The following is an 18,447-nucleotide window of genomic DNA, read 5'->3' on the forward strand; positions in this document are numbered from 1 at the left end:
GAATTTGGACATTTGTGCTTCTTTTTTGTTGCAAAAGCTAGTTGTTTCAAAATTACATACTTAAAAATTTAAAAAGTGGGATAGGAAGGGTATTTCCTTTTCTAAATCGAAAAAGTTAACATTGTCTCAAAGGGTTATAGAAGAAAAAGTGTTGAGATTTCTTTGTAAAGATACACGATCTTTGTTTAAGCCGAGGGACTCCCGAACATAAACGAGAGTTGCCGGAGAGTTTGTGACGACACAGCGTCCGCCCCTTCCCCCGCCCGGTTACGTCCGCTTGTCCTTCCTCCCCTCACTTTCTGGTGCCTCTGGCAGTAGGGCGCGCAACACAACACACTGACAGCCGCGACTTACAACCTAGGAGGGGAAGATGGAGCCGAGAGAAACCGACTTCAACATACTGCTAGCGACCGACTCCTACAAGGTACGGTATCCATGATGGGTTCGGAGGGGAGGCCGGGTGGGAGCGAGGTGAGCACGGAATGGAAATTGATCAAGTCAAGGTGGTTTCATCACCATACCCAAGGCCATCACGCTGCTCTGCGTGGCCGGTGTCTTTCGGGATAGCGCAGGCATAATGAGCTGGAGGAGGGGAGCACTTGTACCGCCGAGAGAGAAATCCAGACGGGCGGCATTTCTCTGTGAGCTAGCAGACTCCCACCCTGGGCGGCTGCTGCTTTTATGGAGTCGGTTCCCAATCGGCTCATCTGGTCATGGTTGTATTCAGCTAGCTGAATTAGCCAGTTAGCTTACAGAGACCGCAAGAGGTTGAAAGAGGGGATTGACATATATATATATATATATATATATATATATATATATATATATATATATATATATATATATATATATATAAAGCTAATGTTGGCCAAAAGCTACCAAGTGCTTTGCGAATTGTCCGGGTTAGCCACACTTGGGCAAAGTCTGTCTATCGGTGGTGAAACATTAACCTGGAGTGACTTTCGAGAAAACAAAACTGAAAGTTAAAAGCAAAACGCACCAATTTCATTTTCGTGCCAGCATGGTTGCCTTGGGTCCAAAGTCGTGCTATTTATTTATCCGCTCGGAAATTTTATACCCCAGTTACCGCTTAAGGTAATGGAGGCTGTAATGGCAAAATAAAACACCGACTCTTAATTACAATGTACACAGACCAAATGTGCGTGTCATGATTTTACAGCACGTAGCCAGTGGTTTCCATGCACAGGTCATGTGACAACAGGATGCTGATGATGAGTGCATAATCCCAAGCAAAAACTAACTAGCTAACGGGCACATTATGGTAAAATTAAGCTGTGATGTATATTATTTTTAATGAGAAAATGATAAATATTTTTAAAAATCCAGTTTAAACTTAAGAGTCCAGTCACTGAATAGTGTTGAAATCTTTTTTAAGAAATGTAAATTTGTTTAGCACAGTATATTAACACTTACAAATAAAAACCTGTATTAGAAAATATGTTACATGTCAACAGAGAGGTGAAGTTTCTCTATAATGAAGCCATAAGGTGTAAAAATGTTTCCCCTTTTTTAAAAACCATTTAGATCAATTGTATTTCCTAACATTTTTGGACAAATTAGTTTAGGTTCTTTAGCCAATAGCATTCCTGACTACTCCCAGAACTGCAGGATTTTTATATAAATAATTACAAATATATATAATATACATCAAAATAACCTAGATCTAGTTTCTTATGTTCTAGATCTAGAGAGGCTATGTGAAAGTAGGCAAAATTATCCAAACTATTAATGTCTAAAATGCTAACCGTGGACCTTTAAAATGAATTTATTAGGAATTGATGTCACCACCGTTGGGAAGAAAAAAGAAGCGTTTGTTAATGAAACTGAAATGACAACCTTGTAAAAACCTGTGAAACATATTAAAAAGCAGAAGTATGTGGCAAGTGTCAGATGTTTTCTGCAGCAAATCAGCCCAGTAATCAAATCAGGTTAGTTTAAAGCGTGAACCTAGATTGCAAAGATTTCATTATTAATTTCTATCTTGTGACATTCTTCAGAATAAAATGAAGTATTAAAAAAATAAATAAATACCCGAAGTTAGAAATGGCAGAAACCAAAACCATCGAAGCTTCTGATCATGATCTTACATTGCATGAAGTGTGTAATGGAGTAAATACACACTTGCAGAGTACTCTGCAAGTGTGTATCTTAAACATTTACATTTAAATGTTTGAAATACATTTAAATTGTTTTAAATGTATTTTCAAGAAATTAATTTATCTTCAGGATAGCAAACGGAGAATTAAAACTGAGTCATTTGTCGCTAAAGGTTTAAGGTGGACTGGTTTTGCTTTCTGCTTTCCTTAGTTTCAGTTTAGTTTTAGGTATGCTTTGTGGTGTAGCTCAAATTCAAACTATTTTGACCACCTTATAGTGTGTTTGACCTTTAATTAGCTTTTTTTCTATCTTGCGTTCATAAGTCATAATGAACAGCAGCTATCTAAGATCATATTTTATCGTACTAAGTGAACCAATAAAATGTTTGGACAAATAGTTTTTTAATTAAGAAAAGAGTCGTGACTAATGATCAATGATTTACCTCTGCCAAATGAATTAAATCAATTCAAACACAGTGTGTCTCACACAGGCCATAAAAAGTGACATGATCCAAATTAGCTTCAAGTTCACCTTCATACTGGAAATGCTAGAGGATAAATGGGTCGGCACTACACACCTGTGGTTTCATTTGTGTGAAAAGGAAACCAAGATGAGTCTGACGGTAACAACGTAAATGTGTGGCTGGAAAAGTCATGTACTTTGTAAGTAATGGCTCATTTCATAATAGCATAGCATCATAAATGAGCCTCACCCTGTGAAGGTTTCTTACTGAATGATGAGCTTAAGGAAAAATATGATTCAATTTATCCAAAAGAGCATAAATATGTAGCATGATGGGATTCAAGTGGCTGATGAAGTAACATTAATGGGCTTTTCAATCACTAAATGTGTATTTAAATAAAAATTAAAAAAAACTCACTCCAGGAACTAAAAAGTAGGAAAAATAAACCAAATTCTATTTAGTTTTGGTTACATTTTTACTTTGTGTTGTCATTGCGTCTCCGGTTGTTACGCTCTTGTGTGTTTTGTAGTTTCGTCTGGTTGAGGAATACAGGTTTTGTGATATTCTGACAGAACTACAAACCCCATTAAGCAGAGAACCGATAAACCCTGGTGAGATTTTATTACCCTTTAGACATTTATGCTTTCCTGCAAACCCGAATAAGTATTTTGCTCCTGAAACCAACATGTTGTATCTTTTGCTAGTTAAAATGCAAATATTAATGTTTCTCACTGCCATCTCCTTTTTTCCTGAAATAAATTAACTGTCTCAGATAAAAGCTACAAAATACATGTTTAAGTTGAACGAATTACTTCAAGCTTAATACAAGTTATATTTCATAATATAGCATTTTATATTGCAGAAATTGATATCGATTCATTTGATACAGGTGCATAATGTCGCCTGTATCATTTTGATTCATATGCTTGAGCAAAAATTTACAGTAAGTGTATAATTTAGTTGGAGGGTAATGCATTTCTCTGGAGTTTTTAGAGAAAATAAATTCTGTTATCTAGTGAGACCAGTGGGTGGCGCTTTTTTTTTTTTACCTTCCACGCCATTACCCTCTTTAATTTACGCGATTAAAACTATTTCTAAAGAAATCAAATTATTTTTCTTGTAAGCGAGGCATTATAAGTGCAAGAGCCTTCTTTCAGCCTTATGACTAATGGAGTGAAGAAACAGGTCGGGGAGGGGCAGCACTCCACAACTTTCCAAGCAGCAGGAGAGAACTTTCTCCGGCATGCAATTAAAAGGACGTCTAACAGCTATTCCAACTTAGTCACATTTCCAGTTATTACGGCTAAGAACATTTTGTACCTTGAAGTCAGAAGAAAATGATGCATAAACGACACCAGTGATGTCAGCTGAATTTTATTGAAATAAACTCTTAATTCTTTGCCCAAGTTTAGTCTAAATAGACAAAAGTGGATGCAGAGGTGCAGTTTTCTCTTTCTTTCTTTTGAGTCATGCAAAAGGTAAACAAGGTTAAGCCAAACACAATCATTCTCTTAGGCTTATTTGGAATCAGTTTGAGCCTCTTGCACAAAAGAATAAGTGCGGCGCATGTGTTGTTTTGTCAGTCAAAGCAGCTTGTGCATTTATTGATTAAAGCCATTAAAGTGTGCCTTTTGTCTGGATACACAAGTCCGGTGTCGCGCCACGGGTGCATCTGCGCGGTGTTTATACAACACCTATGAATCCTTGGAAAAATAGTTAGAAGTCATGGAAAAATCTGACTCGCATCTTGGGAATTGTCAACATGAGGGTGGAAACTGTCGCATTAAACAAAGAAAAAACGGAGGAGTAACATGTACGCGTGTACTTGGTTTGACCTGCCAAGTGCTCTGTGTTTTGGTGTAATTAAACCAAATTATTTGAGTTGTTCTGTTTTCGCCCGCAGCCGATTTCCCGTTCAGCGTTGGCATCAAACGGAAAGGGAATCCTCATACGTGTAGTTTCAGATATACAAAGCAACCCTCTGATGTAACAAAACAGAAAGCAAAAAGTTTTCTAAACTAGTTTAATTGATTTTATTTATATATATATATATATATATATATATATATATATATATATATAGAGCTCCACCCATCTTACCATCAACTCTCCTTGTTACTCCTGATCAAAATAACCCCCACAGCATGATGCTGCCACCATGAGTCAAACGCAGAACAGTTGAGGGAGAAAAGAAACGCCACACATCGTCATTGTTGCCGTCTTTACGATTATCGACACACCATGACACCTCTGACCCGTCTTGTTCCGATCATGCCGATGTTGCTTCCTTAAATAAATCTGTCATATGAACTAAACGGAGTCTGAGCTGTGATCTAGTATGTCCTCCCTTCGGCTCCCCAATTACTTTTCGTTCGTGTCCTGTTACAGCAGCCGATAAACGGTTATTACCCTTGGACGATACACCGGTTTCTAGGTTTTTGAATTTGAAAACGCTGTGTGCCGGTAAACATCTGGGCGCGTGGAGCAGAACACGAGCTCACGCGGTCCGGCTCAGTGTCATGTTCAGCGTCTCGGCTCTATTTTGAGTCCTCGAAAGCTCCACGGAAAGGACACGGTAAGGTCAAAGAAACTCAGTAGTTCGTTGACATTTACCCGGGGCCTGGGAGCCGCTCCATTACTTCCTCCCCATCTTTAATCTACCTGTCATGTGCAAAATTAGGCTCTTTTATTTTATCCCTCAGAGATTGTCGCCGACTGAAGGACAAACGTGCGACTTTGAGTCGAGGGAATGCCGTCTTCTGCTCTTAATTACTCTTTGACTCATTCGTTCACTCGTAAATCTCCGTCTACCGTTTTCTTCTCAGCAGCTACAAAATGCAGGGAGCGGATTCTGTGCTGTGGCGCCAAAACGGTTAAATCATTGAATCCTCCAGCAGGACCCCGAGGACATTTTTGTACTCATTTGAGATTTAATTGATGCCCGCGTGGCACCAGCCATCTGGCAGAGCATGATCCTTTATTTTCAGTCTCTGTTTGAAACACGCCCGGACACGTCTCAGACTGTTTACTTAAGTTTACATGCCGCTGAGTTCGAGTTTGGACGCTTGCTTGTTTGCCGTAGATTAGAGGATCCCGCATGAAGCACGCAGAACTCCCTCCGCGAACAATGGCGCGGTCGGGACGGAGGAGAAGGTTGAAAATCCGACACGTTTTTGTTCTGATTGTGACGTTTTTGTAAGAGATTTTTTTTTTTTTTTTTTTTTTTTTTTCTTTTTTGACGACGGATGAGGGTCTGCTTTTTAAGAATATTCCAATCTCAGGTCATTAGTGCATCTATCATTCCAGATGAGACGTTTTTTTTCTTTTTTTCAGGTGTACCATCAGAGTTATTTCTGCTCTTCCTGTTGTGACTCAATATGCACACCTCAACTTAAAAGCCACACAAAACAACACTCACCTCTCCTTTTGCACGTCAGTAGTAGAGCTTGTTGCATAAGTATTTACACTCTGAACTTCTGTACAGGTTATGACATTGCAGTCACAAATTTAATCAGTTTGCATTGGGATTTATGTGACACTATCTACCCTACATTACACATAAGCTGAGCTCAGGGGGACCAATTTGTGGTTATAATGTAATAATATGTCCCAGTTTGTGTTTGTGAGTTATAGCAGTTTTGAAATCCTGCATTGTGAAGCTTTTTAATGAGCTAATAACTAAGGGAAGGAAGTGTGTGATCAGAGTTCATGAGGCTTCTTCCCGTTTTTTTTATTTTTTTATTTTTTTTATGTTTTCTTCCTGACGGTGTTTAGAGAGGCAATCTTCATTAAATCACATAAAATTGTATTTGTGTCTCGACAGGTGACTCATTACAAACAGTACCCCCCCAACACAAGTAAAGTGTACTCCTACTTCGAGTGCCGCGAGAAAAGGACGGATCCCAGCAAAAGCAGAAAAGTCAAATATGACAAAACCGTCTTTTACGGCCTGCAGTACATCCTTCACAAATACTTAAAAGGTACGTTTCCTCTCTTTTTTTTTTGCACTACAAGTTAAATTCTCTAATAAACACCATCAAAAACTTCAAGCAACCAAAACATAAAAAAATGATGAAAAGCAACCTTGAACTCGGCATAAAAAGACTACTTGCTCTAATTATTAACTAAAGTAGGTGAAGTCTGATGCTCCAAAGAGTTCCTGAGAGACATGAGCAGTGATCAACAGAAAGAAAGCCTCTGCCTCCTGCTTCTTAAGAGGATTTCACGGTGTGGCGGCAGAGGTGAGGGGGAGAGAGAGGGAGAACACAGAGAACGGGACACAAAAGCACAGCTGCCGCCTCACTGTTGGAAGGAGAAAGACGCGTTGTCCACGCCGAGCGTCTCGCCTCGCTCAGCGACAAGGCCGGCCATCAAAGAACCGTCGGCGAACGCCAGAAAGAAGCCAAGAGCGGGGCGTGGAATGAAAGGAGAACGATACATTTTTTGCTTTTTATTTTTTATTATTATCGAGTAAACTCTGAAAAATGTGGTGGTACAATGTAAATTCTGCAAACTTTAAAAGTTTGAGGGTTTTTTTTTTTTTTTTTTTGTGGCATGCTCAGTTCTCTCCACGTAGCCAAATACATTTACCCCAAAAAGTCAAATTCTCCTTTTCACGTTTCACCTGTCTCCTCCCTCTTCTGTATTTTAAAAAGCGGTTCAGACTCGGAATCATACATGTAGGTTTGTGGCGTGTTTGCGTGTAATATTGGACGAGAACGCCCTGTCGGCACGCACAGGAAGCCTTGAAAGTAATAAACGACAGATTAGCGTCCTAATGACTTGTTGCCTGTATTCTGTCCTCTTTCCTCATCCTTTACTCCCTTTCTTTCCCCTCCCCCTCCTCCTCAGGAAAGGTAGTGACTCCAGAGAAGATCCAGGAAGCAAAGGAGGTGTACAGGGAACATTTCCAGGATGATGTTTTTAATGAGAAAGGCTGGACTTATATTTTGGAGGTAAGGAACTGCTGTTTATTTACTCATTTTTGCCTTAATTTACTTATTTCCTTCCTTTTCACTCAAATTATAATTATTAAAGTCGTCTTTTTTTTTTTTTGTTTGTTTAGTAAGGAGTTTTTGAACCTTAGAGAGGGAAACAGTTGTCAAATATCATCAATCATCGTTTCTATTTTTCTCCGCTCTGCAGTTGTTGACCTAAAAGCATTCCTGTATTCCAGAATGTTGTGTTTAAGGTGGAATTCATGACTTCTAAAACCATCTAAAACATTTGTAGATTTTTTTTGCAAAGCTGAAGTAAATGCAGCATAAAAGCGGCTCCAGCGTTCTGACAGGGATATTTGCTTTTTTTTTGCAGAAATACAACGGCCATCTTCCCATCGAAATCAAGGCAGTGCCAGAAGGAAGCGTCATTCCCAGAGGCAATGTTTTGTTCACAGTGGAGAGCACAGATCCCGAATGCTACTGGCTCACTAACTGGGTGGAGGTAGCTTTGCTTAGTTTCTCTGAAGTCCCATATTCATGTTTATGCCGTCTGATTTTCTGTTGTGATCTATTTCAGACGGTCATTCTCTATGAATTTGCGTTTAGTTTTTTCCATACTGGACTGTCGCCGCAGGAGTGTTTCCAATGGTTCCTGCTCCATCTTAAAATGGCTGTAAATTTTTGCTACTCGTCACATTAAACAACTTAATTAGACTTGTGTTCAATAAAGACAAACCTTAAAAGCTAAACGCTTGCTGCTTCTGCCAGCGTTGTCCTCTTTAAAACTCTTCTAAACCCGACTGAACCACAGATCATTTGGAACACATTGTTCATAAGCATCTTTTTTTTTTTTTGGTCAATTTGCTTCTTTCCTTCCAAGAATTTTGGCGTCTTCGTGAAACGGCACCATGTAAGAGCCGCAGGGGATCCTGCTTTCTCATAATGAACAGCGAGAAATCACATCCTGGTAGCTCTGGTTTTTAGAAACGGGACCGATGTGTCATTCTCGGCGAACAGGCGCCGCAACTGCGACTTGGCTGAACTGACTTCGAGCAGCATGAGTAATATTTAATCGGGCCCCCTCCTCTAACGTCTGTTTCTCGTTTCCTTTTGCAATGAAGTTTTTGCTCGTCGCTCTCAGAGGTTTCTCAAACAGATTTTGAACTTTCAGGAAGAGAAGGTGTACCTTGGAAGCCACGCCCACTTTTGGATGTGCACACTGTGACTGTTGTAGTAGGAATTTACATTGTGACGACACTCAAACACACCCACATACTTATTATACACATGCACACCTTGTGAGTGTTGTTCCTCGTATAAACACACGCTTGAGCACAACCCCACGCCCTCCCCTTCATGCTCGCACACACGGAGACATTATTCATGCCCGGTGTAAAATTAGCCTCGGCGGTCATCTTGATGTCCTTGGGTTGCGTCACTGGGTCAATGCTTCTGGCTCTTTCTGTCCTCTCTTCTGTTTTCTATTCCCTTTGTAATATCTTCTGGATGTTTCAAAAACTTCTTTATTTTCTACATTTTTTCCTTTTATTCTTTTCCTGGAAATGGCTAAGTTATGTGGAATGCCTGAGGGCCTTTTTTTTTTTTTTTTTTTTCTTTTTCTTTTTTTTTTGCGACTGCGTTTGCACGTGAGGCTAAAATCAGGTTAAGGATACCAAACGAGGAGACGTGTAATAATTTTTTTTTTCCCTGCACAACACAAATTCCGCTGCAACTCCAACCGTCACGAGTCCATGCGATGTTTTTTATATTTGAGGAGGCATGTGACCTGCTGAGAGTCGGACGGCGGAAACGCGCTGCACAATGTGTGCAGGGAAAGTTACATGAAAGATTTAGGAACTTTTTTTTTTTTTTTTTTTTTTTGCTTGCTATACTTTCTACACAGATGATGTTTTCTCACTTTAAACATCTGATCAAAATCTCCCATTTTTCCGAGTCGCGTTCAGAACCTGCACTGATGTGAAAATGCAGGCACAACTAGATCACCCAGCTAATTCCTCAAGCTCCGTCCAGGCCGGGGTGTGAAATCTCCGTTGAGAAAATCAAAAGCCGATAATTTGGCAACAGCCCCCGTTTCTTTTTACATGTGAGTTTATCCATTCTTCTAAACTCTGTAGCTCTTATTACTCTTTTTTTTATCTGCTGTGATGTTAAAGGATAAACTCCTCCCCCGAGTTCTGCACGACCTAAATAACTGTCTTATCAATATTACCGTAGGCTCACTCAACAACTCATTAAAGTTAGGTGTGGGTGGTTTATCTTGCTACTATTTACAGTAATGAGGATGGTAATAAAAAAAAAGGTCCCACAGCTCACTGCTGGAGAACCACAGATAAGAGTGACATCTTTACACTAAATCGTAAGAGCAATGAATTTGAACAGTGGACTTTGGTCCAATTTAAAAAAAAAAAAGTTGGTTAGCTTGGAAAAATTAGCAACAGGTACTTCAAGTTAAAGTTCCAGTTGCTAAATGGATCGATTCCAAAAAAAAAAAAAAAAAAGAGCATAGAGCCGCCAAGTAGTTTCACACAGCAGGTTCTTCCACAGATTCCGTCATTTCTGATTATTTCCCTGGAAGCGCTCTCCCATGTGCGCGTTCTCTCCGCCCACTTTGAGCAGGTTAACACCTGCAGGTGCGGCGCACTTAAAAACCAAGTGTCGACTATTTTGTAAATGTCAGAGATGAATCAAACCAGTCGCAGAGATTTCAATCGGCACTGAATCAGGCATTGAAAAGTTGTGATTCTTTTCCAATCGTATTTGTTAAATGCATCAAATTTCGCTTTTGTACATTTTGATTTGAGAGTATTGAAACCAGAACAACAAAGCATGGGATATATTTTTAATTTAAAAATGTGTTAAATCTTGATATAGTCCTCAGAAATAGAGAATTTTATTATTTTATTTACCCCAGAAGAGACATCTGCCTGTCAAACTTCTTAAAAAAAAAAGAAAAAAAAAAAAAAGAAAAATTAGTAATTGATAATAAATTTGATCTGTACTATAAAGCTGGTGAACAATTTGCATTTATTCCAAAGTACGTGGGCGAAGACCTATACAAACACGCAGGCATTTTGGTTATATAACTGTTTATGAAATTTCCCATCCAGCAGATGAGCGACTTGTTTTTACATCCAATCACTGACTCTGCTATCGAAGCATGAAGCATCAAGGAATGCATTTTCCCTTCACAGTCGGCCTTGTGTGAAAGTGCTCTCAGCTTTCATCCCTCTAGCGCCTGTTAGTTTTAGGCTTTAGTTCCAGTGAGCACAGTAAAACCAGGCTGTTGCGTAGTAAGAATTTTTCAGATCGTGTCCACATAAGTCTATAAAAACTTTTTTTCTTCTTCCCATCAGACTATTCTTGTTCAGATCTGGTACCCGATTACAGTGGCGACCAACTCCAGAGAGCAAAAGAAGATCCTTGCCAAGTACCTCATGGAGACTTCTGGGAACCTGGAGGGACTGGAGTATAAACTGCATGACTTTGGCTACAGGGGTGTGTCTTCACAAGAGGTACGAATAAATGATAAAAGATATATCTTAATACTTTTGGTTTGAGTTGCCGATTTAAAATCGCTTTTTTTTTTTTTTTGACAGCTTTTGTCTTCCAATCATTGTAGTTTCATTTACGCCATAATTGCATTAGTTATATTAAGTCCAGGGGCAACATCACGCTCTGCTATTTTAAAACAAAGACAAAATGACTAAAGGTGTATTGGAAACTTTAAGCATTTTACATTTGTGTGGTTAGCTTTACTTGATGAATTTATAGCTATCTCAGTGTGTATGCTGTATATAATGCATATTTTCTAAGATTTCCAGAGCAGATAGAAGTTCAAAATGATAAATCTGAGTTACTCTGCCGTACTCAGCCTTCCTGTTAGCTACTGAAAATCTTTCTCTCCGTCTCTGCAGAGCTGGGTGACATTTTTATTAAGTATGTCATCCATTTGATTTCAAGCTTAGTCAACTCTTAAGGACTGGAGTTAGTCACCTTTGCCGTAACTGAAAGAGGAAAAATATGATAAATTCACAATATTCTATCTTCAAATCTCTTCAGAACGTTATTTCACACTCAAATATTGTAAGACAGCTGACAAAAGCGTAGCTAACTTGGCTGTGTTTTATACTTTTATGTCAAAGCGAAGCTTAAAACCATTATTTCTCTCTCTCTTTTTTTAATCTTCGTGAATTAGTACTGTGTTACAGAAAATGCTGAAAATATTGCTCATCATTCACAGACTGCAGGCATTGGAGCCTCCGCTCATTTGGTGAACTTCAAGGGCACAGACACGGTGGCCGGCATCGGAGTCATTAAGAAGTACTACGGCACCAAGGACCCAGTGCCAGGCTTTTCAGTACCTGCAGCTGAGCACAGGTAAACAAACACGTCTCTCAAGGTTTTATAGATTTTAAAGTGAAATATTCCTGAAGACATTTTGATTGTGACTCCCACTTTATAATAAAATAGTTTGTCGATAAGTTGGGCTCAAAACGCATTAGCTTTGACCTTTATTTGGTTAATGCTAGCATGAAAAATATGCTAGCATCTATTAGACTTAAATGTCTTTGAGTTATGTGTGTCATCTCATAAAGTTGGCTGCTATGCTCACATTAGCTAAAATGCTAGTATTACCTAGCAAGGTACAAATAGCATGTTGACCAACAGTGCTTTGCAAACAGTAGCTTGTAAGCTAAAATGTTAGCACTGCTACTAGCATGTTAGTTAACAGTAGTGGAGACTATCTGTCATGCTAGCAGTGGCTTTATGCTATCCTTAGCTTAAATTTTACAGTTAGCCAATATGCTAACTTAGCATGTTCTCGTCTATCCAAGGATATCCTTGGATGTAACAAACTGAATAAGGTTATTAGTTATGTAGAACATTTCCTGTCAATAATGACAAGTTTCTTCCCAAGTGCTAAATTCAGCTTTAAATCATTACATTTTCACATCTTGAGAATTCTTATTTAATTACCAGTAATGGCCACATTTTAGCTTTACATGTTCGTACAAGTATAGAGTTGACACACATCTTCAGTGTCCTATGCAGATACAGTGATCCACATTATTCCGAAAAGCTGCAACTCTTTTAAATTAGTTTTCAAAAGAGAAAATATATCCTACTAAACACTTTTCTGTCAAAATTTTTTGTCGTGGGAATCTCTCTTCCCAGAAAGAAAATTAACACAGCATGACTTAAGTTGGTGCTAATTTACTCAGTTTCCCTCACACACTTATTATCCTGTTCTTCAGATTAATTTACGGAGCGTGGCTCTGATTGGCTGGAAGTCAGCTGGAAGCCTTTAGTTTTGCCCCCGTGCAAACACTCCACCAGGACAGTCACTGCTCTCCCAAAAAAAAAAAAAAGAAACTTTTTTCTGTTGTTCTGGGATGTTGGCTTGGGTTGTCACAGCAGTTCCTGTGTAATGGCCCCGTTATAAAATCTGTTTCATTTCTTCCTCACTGGGAGGAGTCGCTGGAAAATTCCACTTTAATTTGTATGTAAAACTGAAAGTAAGAAAATAGCACTTTCATTCTGTTAAAAAAATCATTTTCAAATCAGTTTTATAGCTTTAGAGAACTTGAGCCTGACATAAAATAACAATATGTTAGTCTTGCACTTCAAATTTCTTTGCTTATGAGATGAACTTGATCATTTTCTTATGCAACACTGTGACCCTGCGAGTGACTAGGGTTTTTTCTAACCTTAAGCTACAGTGTTTATGCCTGTAATGGCCTGAATAAAATCTCAAAGGTTAATTTGTCTTTAACAGATGGTGTACACTGCCCTCTTCTGGAAAGCCTGTAGAAGTGCAATTTTATTGATGTCATGTGATTCTAGCTTGATTTTTTTTTTTTTTTTTTTTTTTTTAGGGAGTATTTCAATACACAGTGTCCTGCTTTTAATGTTTGTTGCAGCAGATTGTTTTCGTCTTCTGTGTGTTAAATGAAGGGTTCTGGATGGTAAATGTCTTTTCTTCTTTTAGTTCTTTTCCATTCATTTTAGTGCATCTTAATCCTTCTGGCTTTTTGAGCTGTAGAGTGCTGATTGGCCTTAAGCTTTTGTGTTTTGTTGAGATTTCCCCAGGAATTAGCTGTGATATTTGGGAGTGGAAGGAAAATAATTTGTGGTTTTAAAGTGTTTGTACAGATAAAAATCTAAAAAGTGTGGCATGCATTTTGTAACCAATTTGAATTGAGGCCTGGACTTTGATTTGACAATTCAAACACTTGAATATGCTTTAATCAAAACCATGTCATTTTCAAAACTGCTCAGTATATAACCTGATCCCTGTTGGGGTAAAATCCATCTACGTCTTAATGTTTTACTAGATTATAGCATGTAGTTGTAATTTTTACAGTAATAATAATTTGCATATATTACAATACAACAGTTAGGCACTCTTTCCAGTCGGGTTATCTCTTAAAATCCAAGTACAATCCGTCAAAGTTTGAGCCTTAGCTATTTTGCCAACCACTATATAACACTGCTCTCTGAATTGCAACAACGTCAAAAGCTAAAAGCAATCCTCTCTGCAGCACCATAACAGCATGGGGGAAGGACCATGAAAAAGACGCCTTTGAGCACATCATCAAGCAGTTCCCCAGCGTGCCTGTGTCCATCGTCAGTGACAGCTACGACATCTACAACGCCTGCGAGAAGATCTGGGGAGAGGACCTGCGGCCGCTGATAGAGACCCGCAGCGCAGACGCCCCGCTGGTCGTCCGACCGGACTCGGGAAACCCGCTGGACACGGTTTTGAAGGTCCACATAACAGAAATCTTAACAAGCTGGTAAGACATCCCTTTCAAACGTGCCGCTAACAGTGCCTTTAATGCCGTCAGGTTTTGGAGATACTGGGCAAGAAGTTTCCGACGCACGAGAACGCTAAAGGTTTCAAAGTGCTGCCTCCTTACATCAGAGTCATTCAAGGAGACGGAGTCGATATCAACACACTGCAGGAGGTAAGAGTTCTTGGATATATCGGTATAGACATTCACGGTTTCAACACGCGAGTTTACGCTGTGGGTGTGTTTCATCAGATAGTGGAGGGTATGAAACAACACATGTGGTCCATCGAGAACATTGCCTTTGGATCCGGAGGGGCTTTGTTGCAAAAACTGACCAGAGATCTGCTCAACTGCTCATTCAAATGCAGCTACGTGGTGACAAACGGGCTGGGGGTGAGTGTTCGCAAACTACTGAATATAACGTGCGATAACCCTCAACACGTTCATGCTTTGACTCAAAAGATTGTTTTTTTGTGTGTGTGTGTGTGGTTTCTCAGGTGAATGTGTTCAAGGATCCGGTGGCAGACCCCAACAAGAGGTCAAAGAAAGGTCGCCTGTCTTTGCACCGGACGCCGAGCGGAGATTTTGTCACTTTGGAGGAGGGCAAGGGGGATCTGGAGGAGTATGGAGTGGTGAGTTTGGAAAGACTTTAAAAAATAATCACACCCCTTGAGATTTTGTACATTTTGTCACTTTAAAACAATAAATCGCCGTCTTGTTTTATAGGCACACACCAATTGTGAAGTAGAAGTACAAGGGATTTTTTTTTTTTTTTTTTCAGGACCTGTTGCACACGGTGTTTCAGAACGGGAAGATTGTGAAGAACTACACATTTGATGAAGTCAGAGACAATGCCAAGCTGAAAGACGGCGAGCTTGAGGAGCTGCTGCACTGAGCGCGGCCTCCCCAGGCCCCCCGACATGTTCTAAAGCCTAAAAGAAGTCGTACTCCCAGATCCTCACCTTTTCACCCTTCACCATCAAAAATGGAGGCATTTAAAATTACAAAAAAAAAAAAAACGTTCCTGAAAACATAAAACGCCCTGAAGATTTTTTTAAGAAAAAATTTTAATGTGAATTCCGAAATTCTGAGGAAGTTTTAGGAGGTTAAAAATTTGGAAACTAGTTTATAAAGTTTAACAGAACTCCTCCTAAAGGAAAGCGAGGTAGTACAAGAAGTAAGAAGGCATACAATAAATACTATCAAAGCCAGCTGCGTCAATGTGCTGCTGCCTCAAATTGAATTTCAGCTTGTTGTTGCACTGTTAGGCCAGAATACTTCGCAGCTTCCCTGAATGTGTTTAGCCGGCTGCTGACGGGGCGGTGTGCCCCGACCGAGGCGGATTGCAACAGAGGGAAAGCAGTAACACTTCTGCGTTGTCGTTCTGTACAGAAAATGAAAAAAAAAAAAGCCACAAATTTGAAGCGGCTTCGCTTTGCCCTCTATGTGAAGGAAGAACTGATGATCCTTGTGAACTGCTGTGCACTGAAAACACTGAAATACGTTAATTATTCATGTTTCGCGTCACCTCGGTAGCAGTTAATCCTAAACCCTTTAACTGTAACTATAGATGGTAATGTCACGTCATTTTCCAAATTGTCCTGCTTTTTAATTAATCGTCGCAGCCTAAACTGTAGTTGCGTGTGCGCTGCCAACACGGACGCATCGCCGAAGGTAGAGGAACGATCGTCTCTGTGTCCCATTATGTTTTGCCCGCAGTGCATTCTCATCACGAAGATCCAGTTCAAAGCCACAATCTCGAGTGAAAATAAAGTATCCATTCAGAATGTTTGCGGTTTTTTGCGTGTATGAATACGGAATTTCAAAATTTGCTCGATCTTCATGATGGCTAATGCACAGCCTTTTGTGTAAGATGATGTAAAAAGATATATATACATCTCAAAAGTTCTCTTCACTGGCATGAAGATGACGATAATGATGACGATGACGTTGTGTTCATGAATGATTCTAATTTCCTGGTTCCTGGCTGAAATGTGTGTTAAGTGTCTGTCCTGATACGTGTGTTTGTTTGTGAGTGTGCGTACAGGTATTTTTCTTCCTTTAAACAACTGTGTCGTATTCCTTTATGCAAATGCAATTGTTGATGGAAGGATTAGAGGACACAAAGAGTTTGTCGGCCTTTGAGTCTGTAAGCGGGGGGGGGGAGTAGGGGAGGGACACGGTCTTTTTATAGTTAGTCGAGCAGGTCAGCAGACCTCCAGTATCACTGCCTTAAGTCAGTCAACAAAGCTGTCCGTTGAATTGAATGCCCATTTACCCATCGGCTCGGTTCGCTCGCCATCTGCTCCGAGTCGCCCGCTCTTCCAGGCCTCGATGGCTCTTCTGTGCTTTGTTGACCCGCTTTCCAGTGTTGGACTTTCACTTTGTTGAAGAGCTTGCAGGGGGATTTCAGAGGAACTCGGAGCCGGTGACATCACAGGAAGCACAATATTTGAGGGGAGCTTTCCGGACAGAGCAGCTGGTTGTGACGATTAGGTTAATTCCCGTGATATTTCGAACCTCCTCATTTTACACCAGCTGCATATTAGCAGCTGCAAAAGTTCCTCTGATTCTTTTATGTTCCACCAAGTCAAATTCATGACTCGGTGCGGTATCGCTTTGTTGACCACAGTTAGTGGCGATGCACCTATTTCTGGTTTTGTATAGCTTTGACCTGACAATATATGATTTTTGCCTGTTCAGTACAACGTGTATTAGAAGAGGTGACGTCACACTGTGTGCATGTGTTAGATGGACCACTGTTGAACAAGGTTTAACTCATTTTTTTAAATGACACAAAATTTCGAATTGACATTTTAAGCTATATTTAGCATCTTCTGTTACACATAGCTTGGTTAGCATAATTATAATTACTAAAACTGTCATTTTCTTGTGTATTTGCTTGAAATCTGTCAGGATTTCCAAATCCACTATCTTCCATGACAGGCCAAAATGTAACAGGGTAAAAAAAAAAAAAAAAAACTTAGTTCTCTGTTTAGCCTTCCTGTTATCTCCTGAGAGTCTTTCTTTCTCTCTGCCAAAATGAACCCTAGATGTGTTAGACAAGGCTATTTCTTTTTAATAACTTCTGACATCGCTCTGCTTCCACTGACTTTGTTCAGTAACAGCATCTACGCCAAAGAGTGTTTTTACTGCAGCCTTGTAGCGCTTTGGTATGGTGGACTCACTCGTCAGAAATCGATTGGTTTTTACACGTCAGTTTGGAGTCAGTGGCGATCAAGCTGAAAATCAGCCATTTTTAGGTGCATCGGTCATACTGGGTTCAATGCTAATTAGCGTTAGCATTCAACTGAAACTGCGATGTCTCCCGACTCCCGTGTCTTGAGTTTGGCTCAGATATGAAACTGTTGAAACACATTGAAGATCACAGCTTCTGACCTGCTAGTTTTATTTTATTTTTTATTTTTTTATTACCCATCTGTTGTTGCTGCTCTTTTATCGCCGTAATTCAGTTTTAATGACCATAGTTGTTTTCTTTTCCAAATATGAGGTGCATTTAGTAAAATATTATTTTACTATTTTGATACTGTCTCGGTTCTTACCTCAGAAAAATATTATTTTGTACGACTAGGGAGAAAATTAAAAAAATAAAAAGAGATATCAGTAAATATCCTTATTTACAAACAGTGCGGCCATACTGCCTTCTCACTTGTACATAAAACAAGGGGGCGCAACCGAAAGCAGAGAGGGACGGCTAGGTGGATGGATGACCAGACTAGATGCGATTTATTATTTTTGTCAGAATGACCATTTTTGTACCAACAGAAGAATATCCAAAACGGCTCGACGGAACCGGCCGGCGCGACTGTTTCTGGGGCCGTCGGAGCCTTTTAGTTTCTGTGTGAGCGTAGTCCTGTGTGAATGCCGTGTTGTGTAATGGATGGAGCAAGAAAAAAAAAAAAAAAGTGGTTGTGAATAATTTAGATTTTTCTTTTACGTTGATTTAATCGTATGTATATGTTGTTCCAAATTCTTTTTTTTTTCTTTTTTTTTCCCCAACACAACTGAGATTTTAACTAACATAACTTGCTATATTGTCAACAATACACTGATTAAAAATGCCACCCTCTTGGTTTGAAATGCTTCCTTC

The 18,447-nt window shown here is 39.6% G+C and overlaps 1 protein-coding gene across 1 annotated transcript; it reads left to right on the forward strand.

The window, feature by feature from the left end:
* Window positions 1-271: 271 nt before the first annotated feature.
* nampt1 (nicotinamide phosphoribosyltransferase 1) lies at window positions 272-18,440 on the forward strand. Its single transcript, XM_014970866.2, has 11 exons — window positions 272-424; window positions 6,405-6,561; window positions 7,433-7,536; window positions 7,895-8,023; window positions 10,896-11,054; window positions 11,783-11,919; window positions 14,085-14,310; window positions 14,391-14,510; window positions 14,589-14,729; window positions 14,834-14,968; window positions 15,118-18,440. Exons 1-11 carry the CDS (start codon window positions 371-373, stop codon window positions 15,229-15,231), a joined length of 1,476 nt encoding a protein of 491 aa, XP_014826352.2. The 5' UTR covers window positions 272-370; the 3' UTR covers window positions 15,232-18,440.
* The last annotated feature ends 7 nt before the right edge of the window (window positions 18,441-18,447 follow it).

Source organism: Poecilia mexicana, unplaced genomic scaffold, assembly GCF_051168715.1.
Source record: "Poecilia mexicana isolate PSO_F unplaced genomic scaffold, ASM5116871v1 scaffold_23, whole genome shotgun sequence".
Classification (NCBI taxonomy): Eukaryota; Metazoa; Chordata; class Actinopteri; order Cyprinodontiformes; family Poeciliidae; genus Poecilia; species Poecilia mexicana.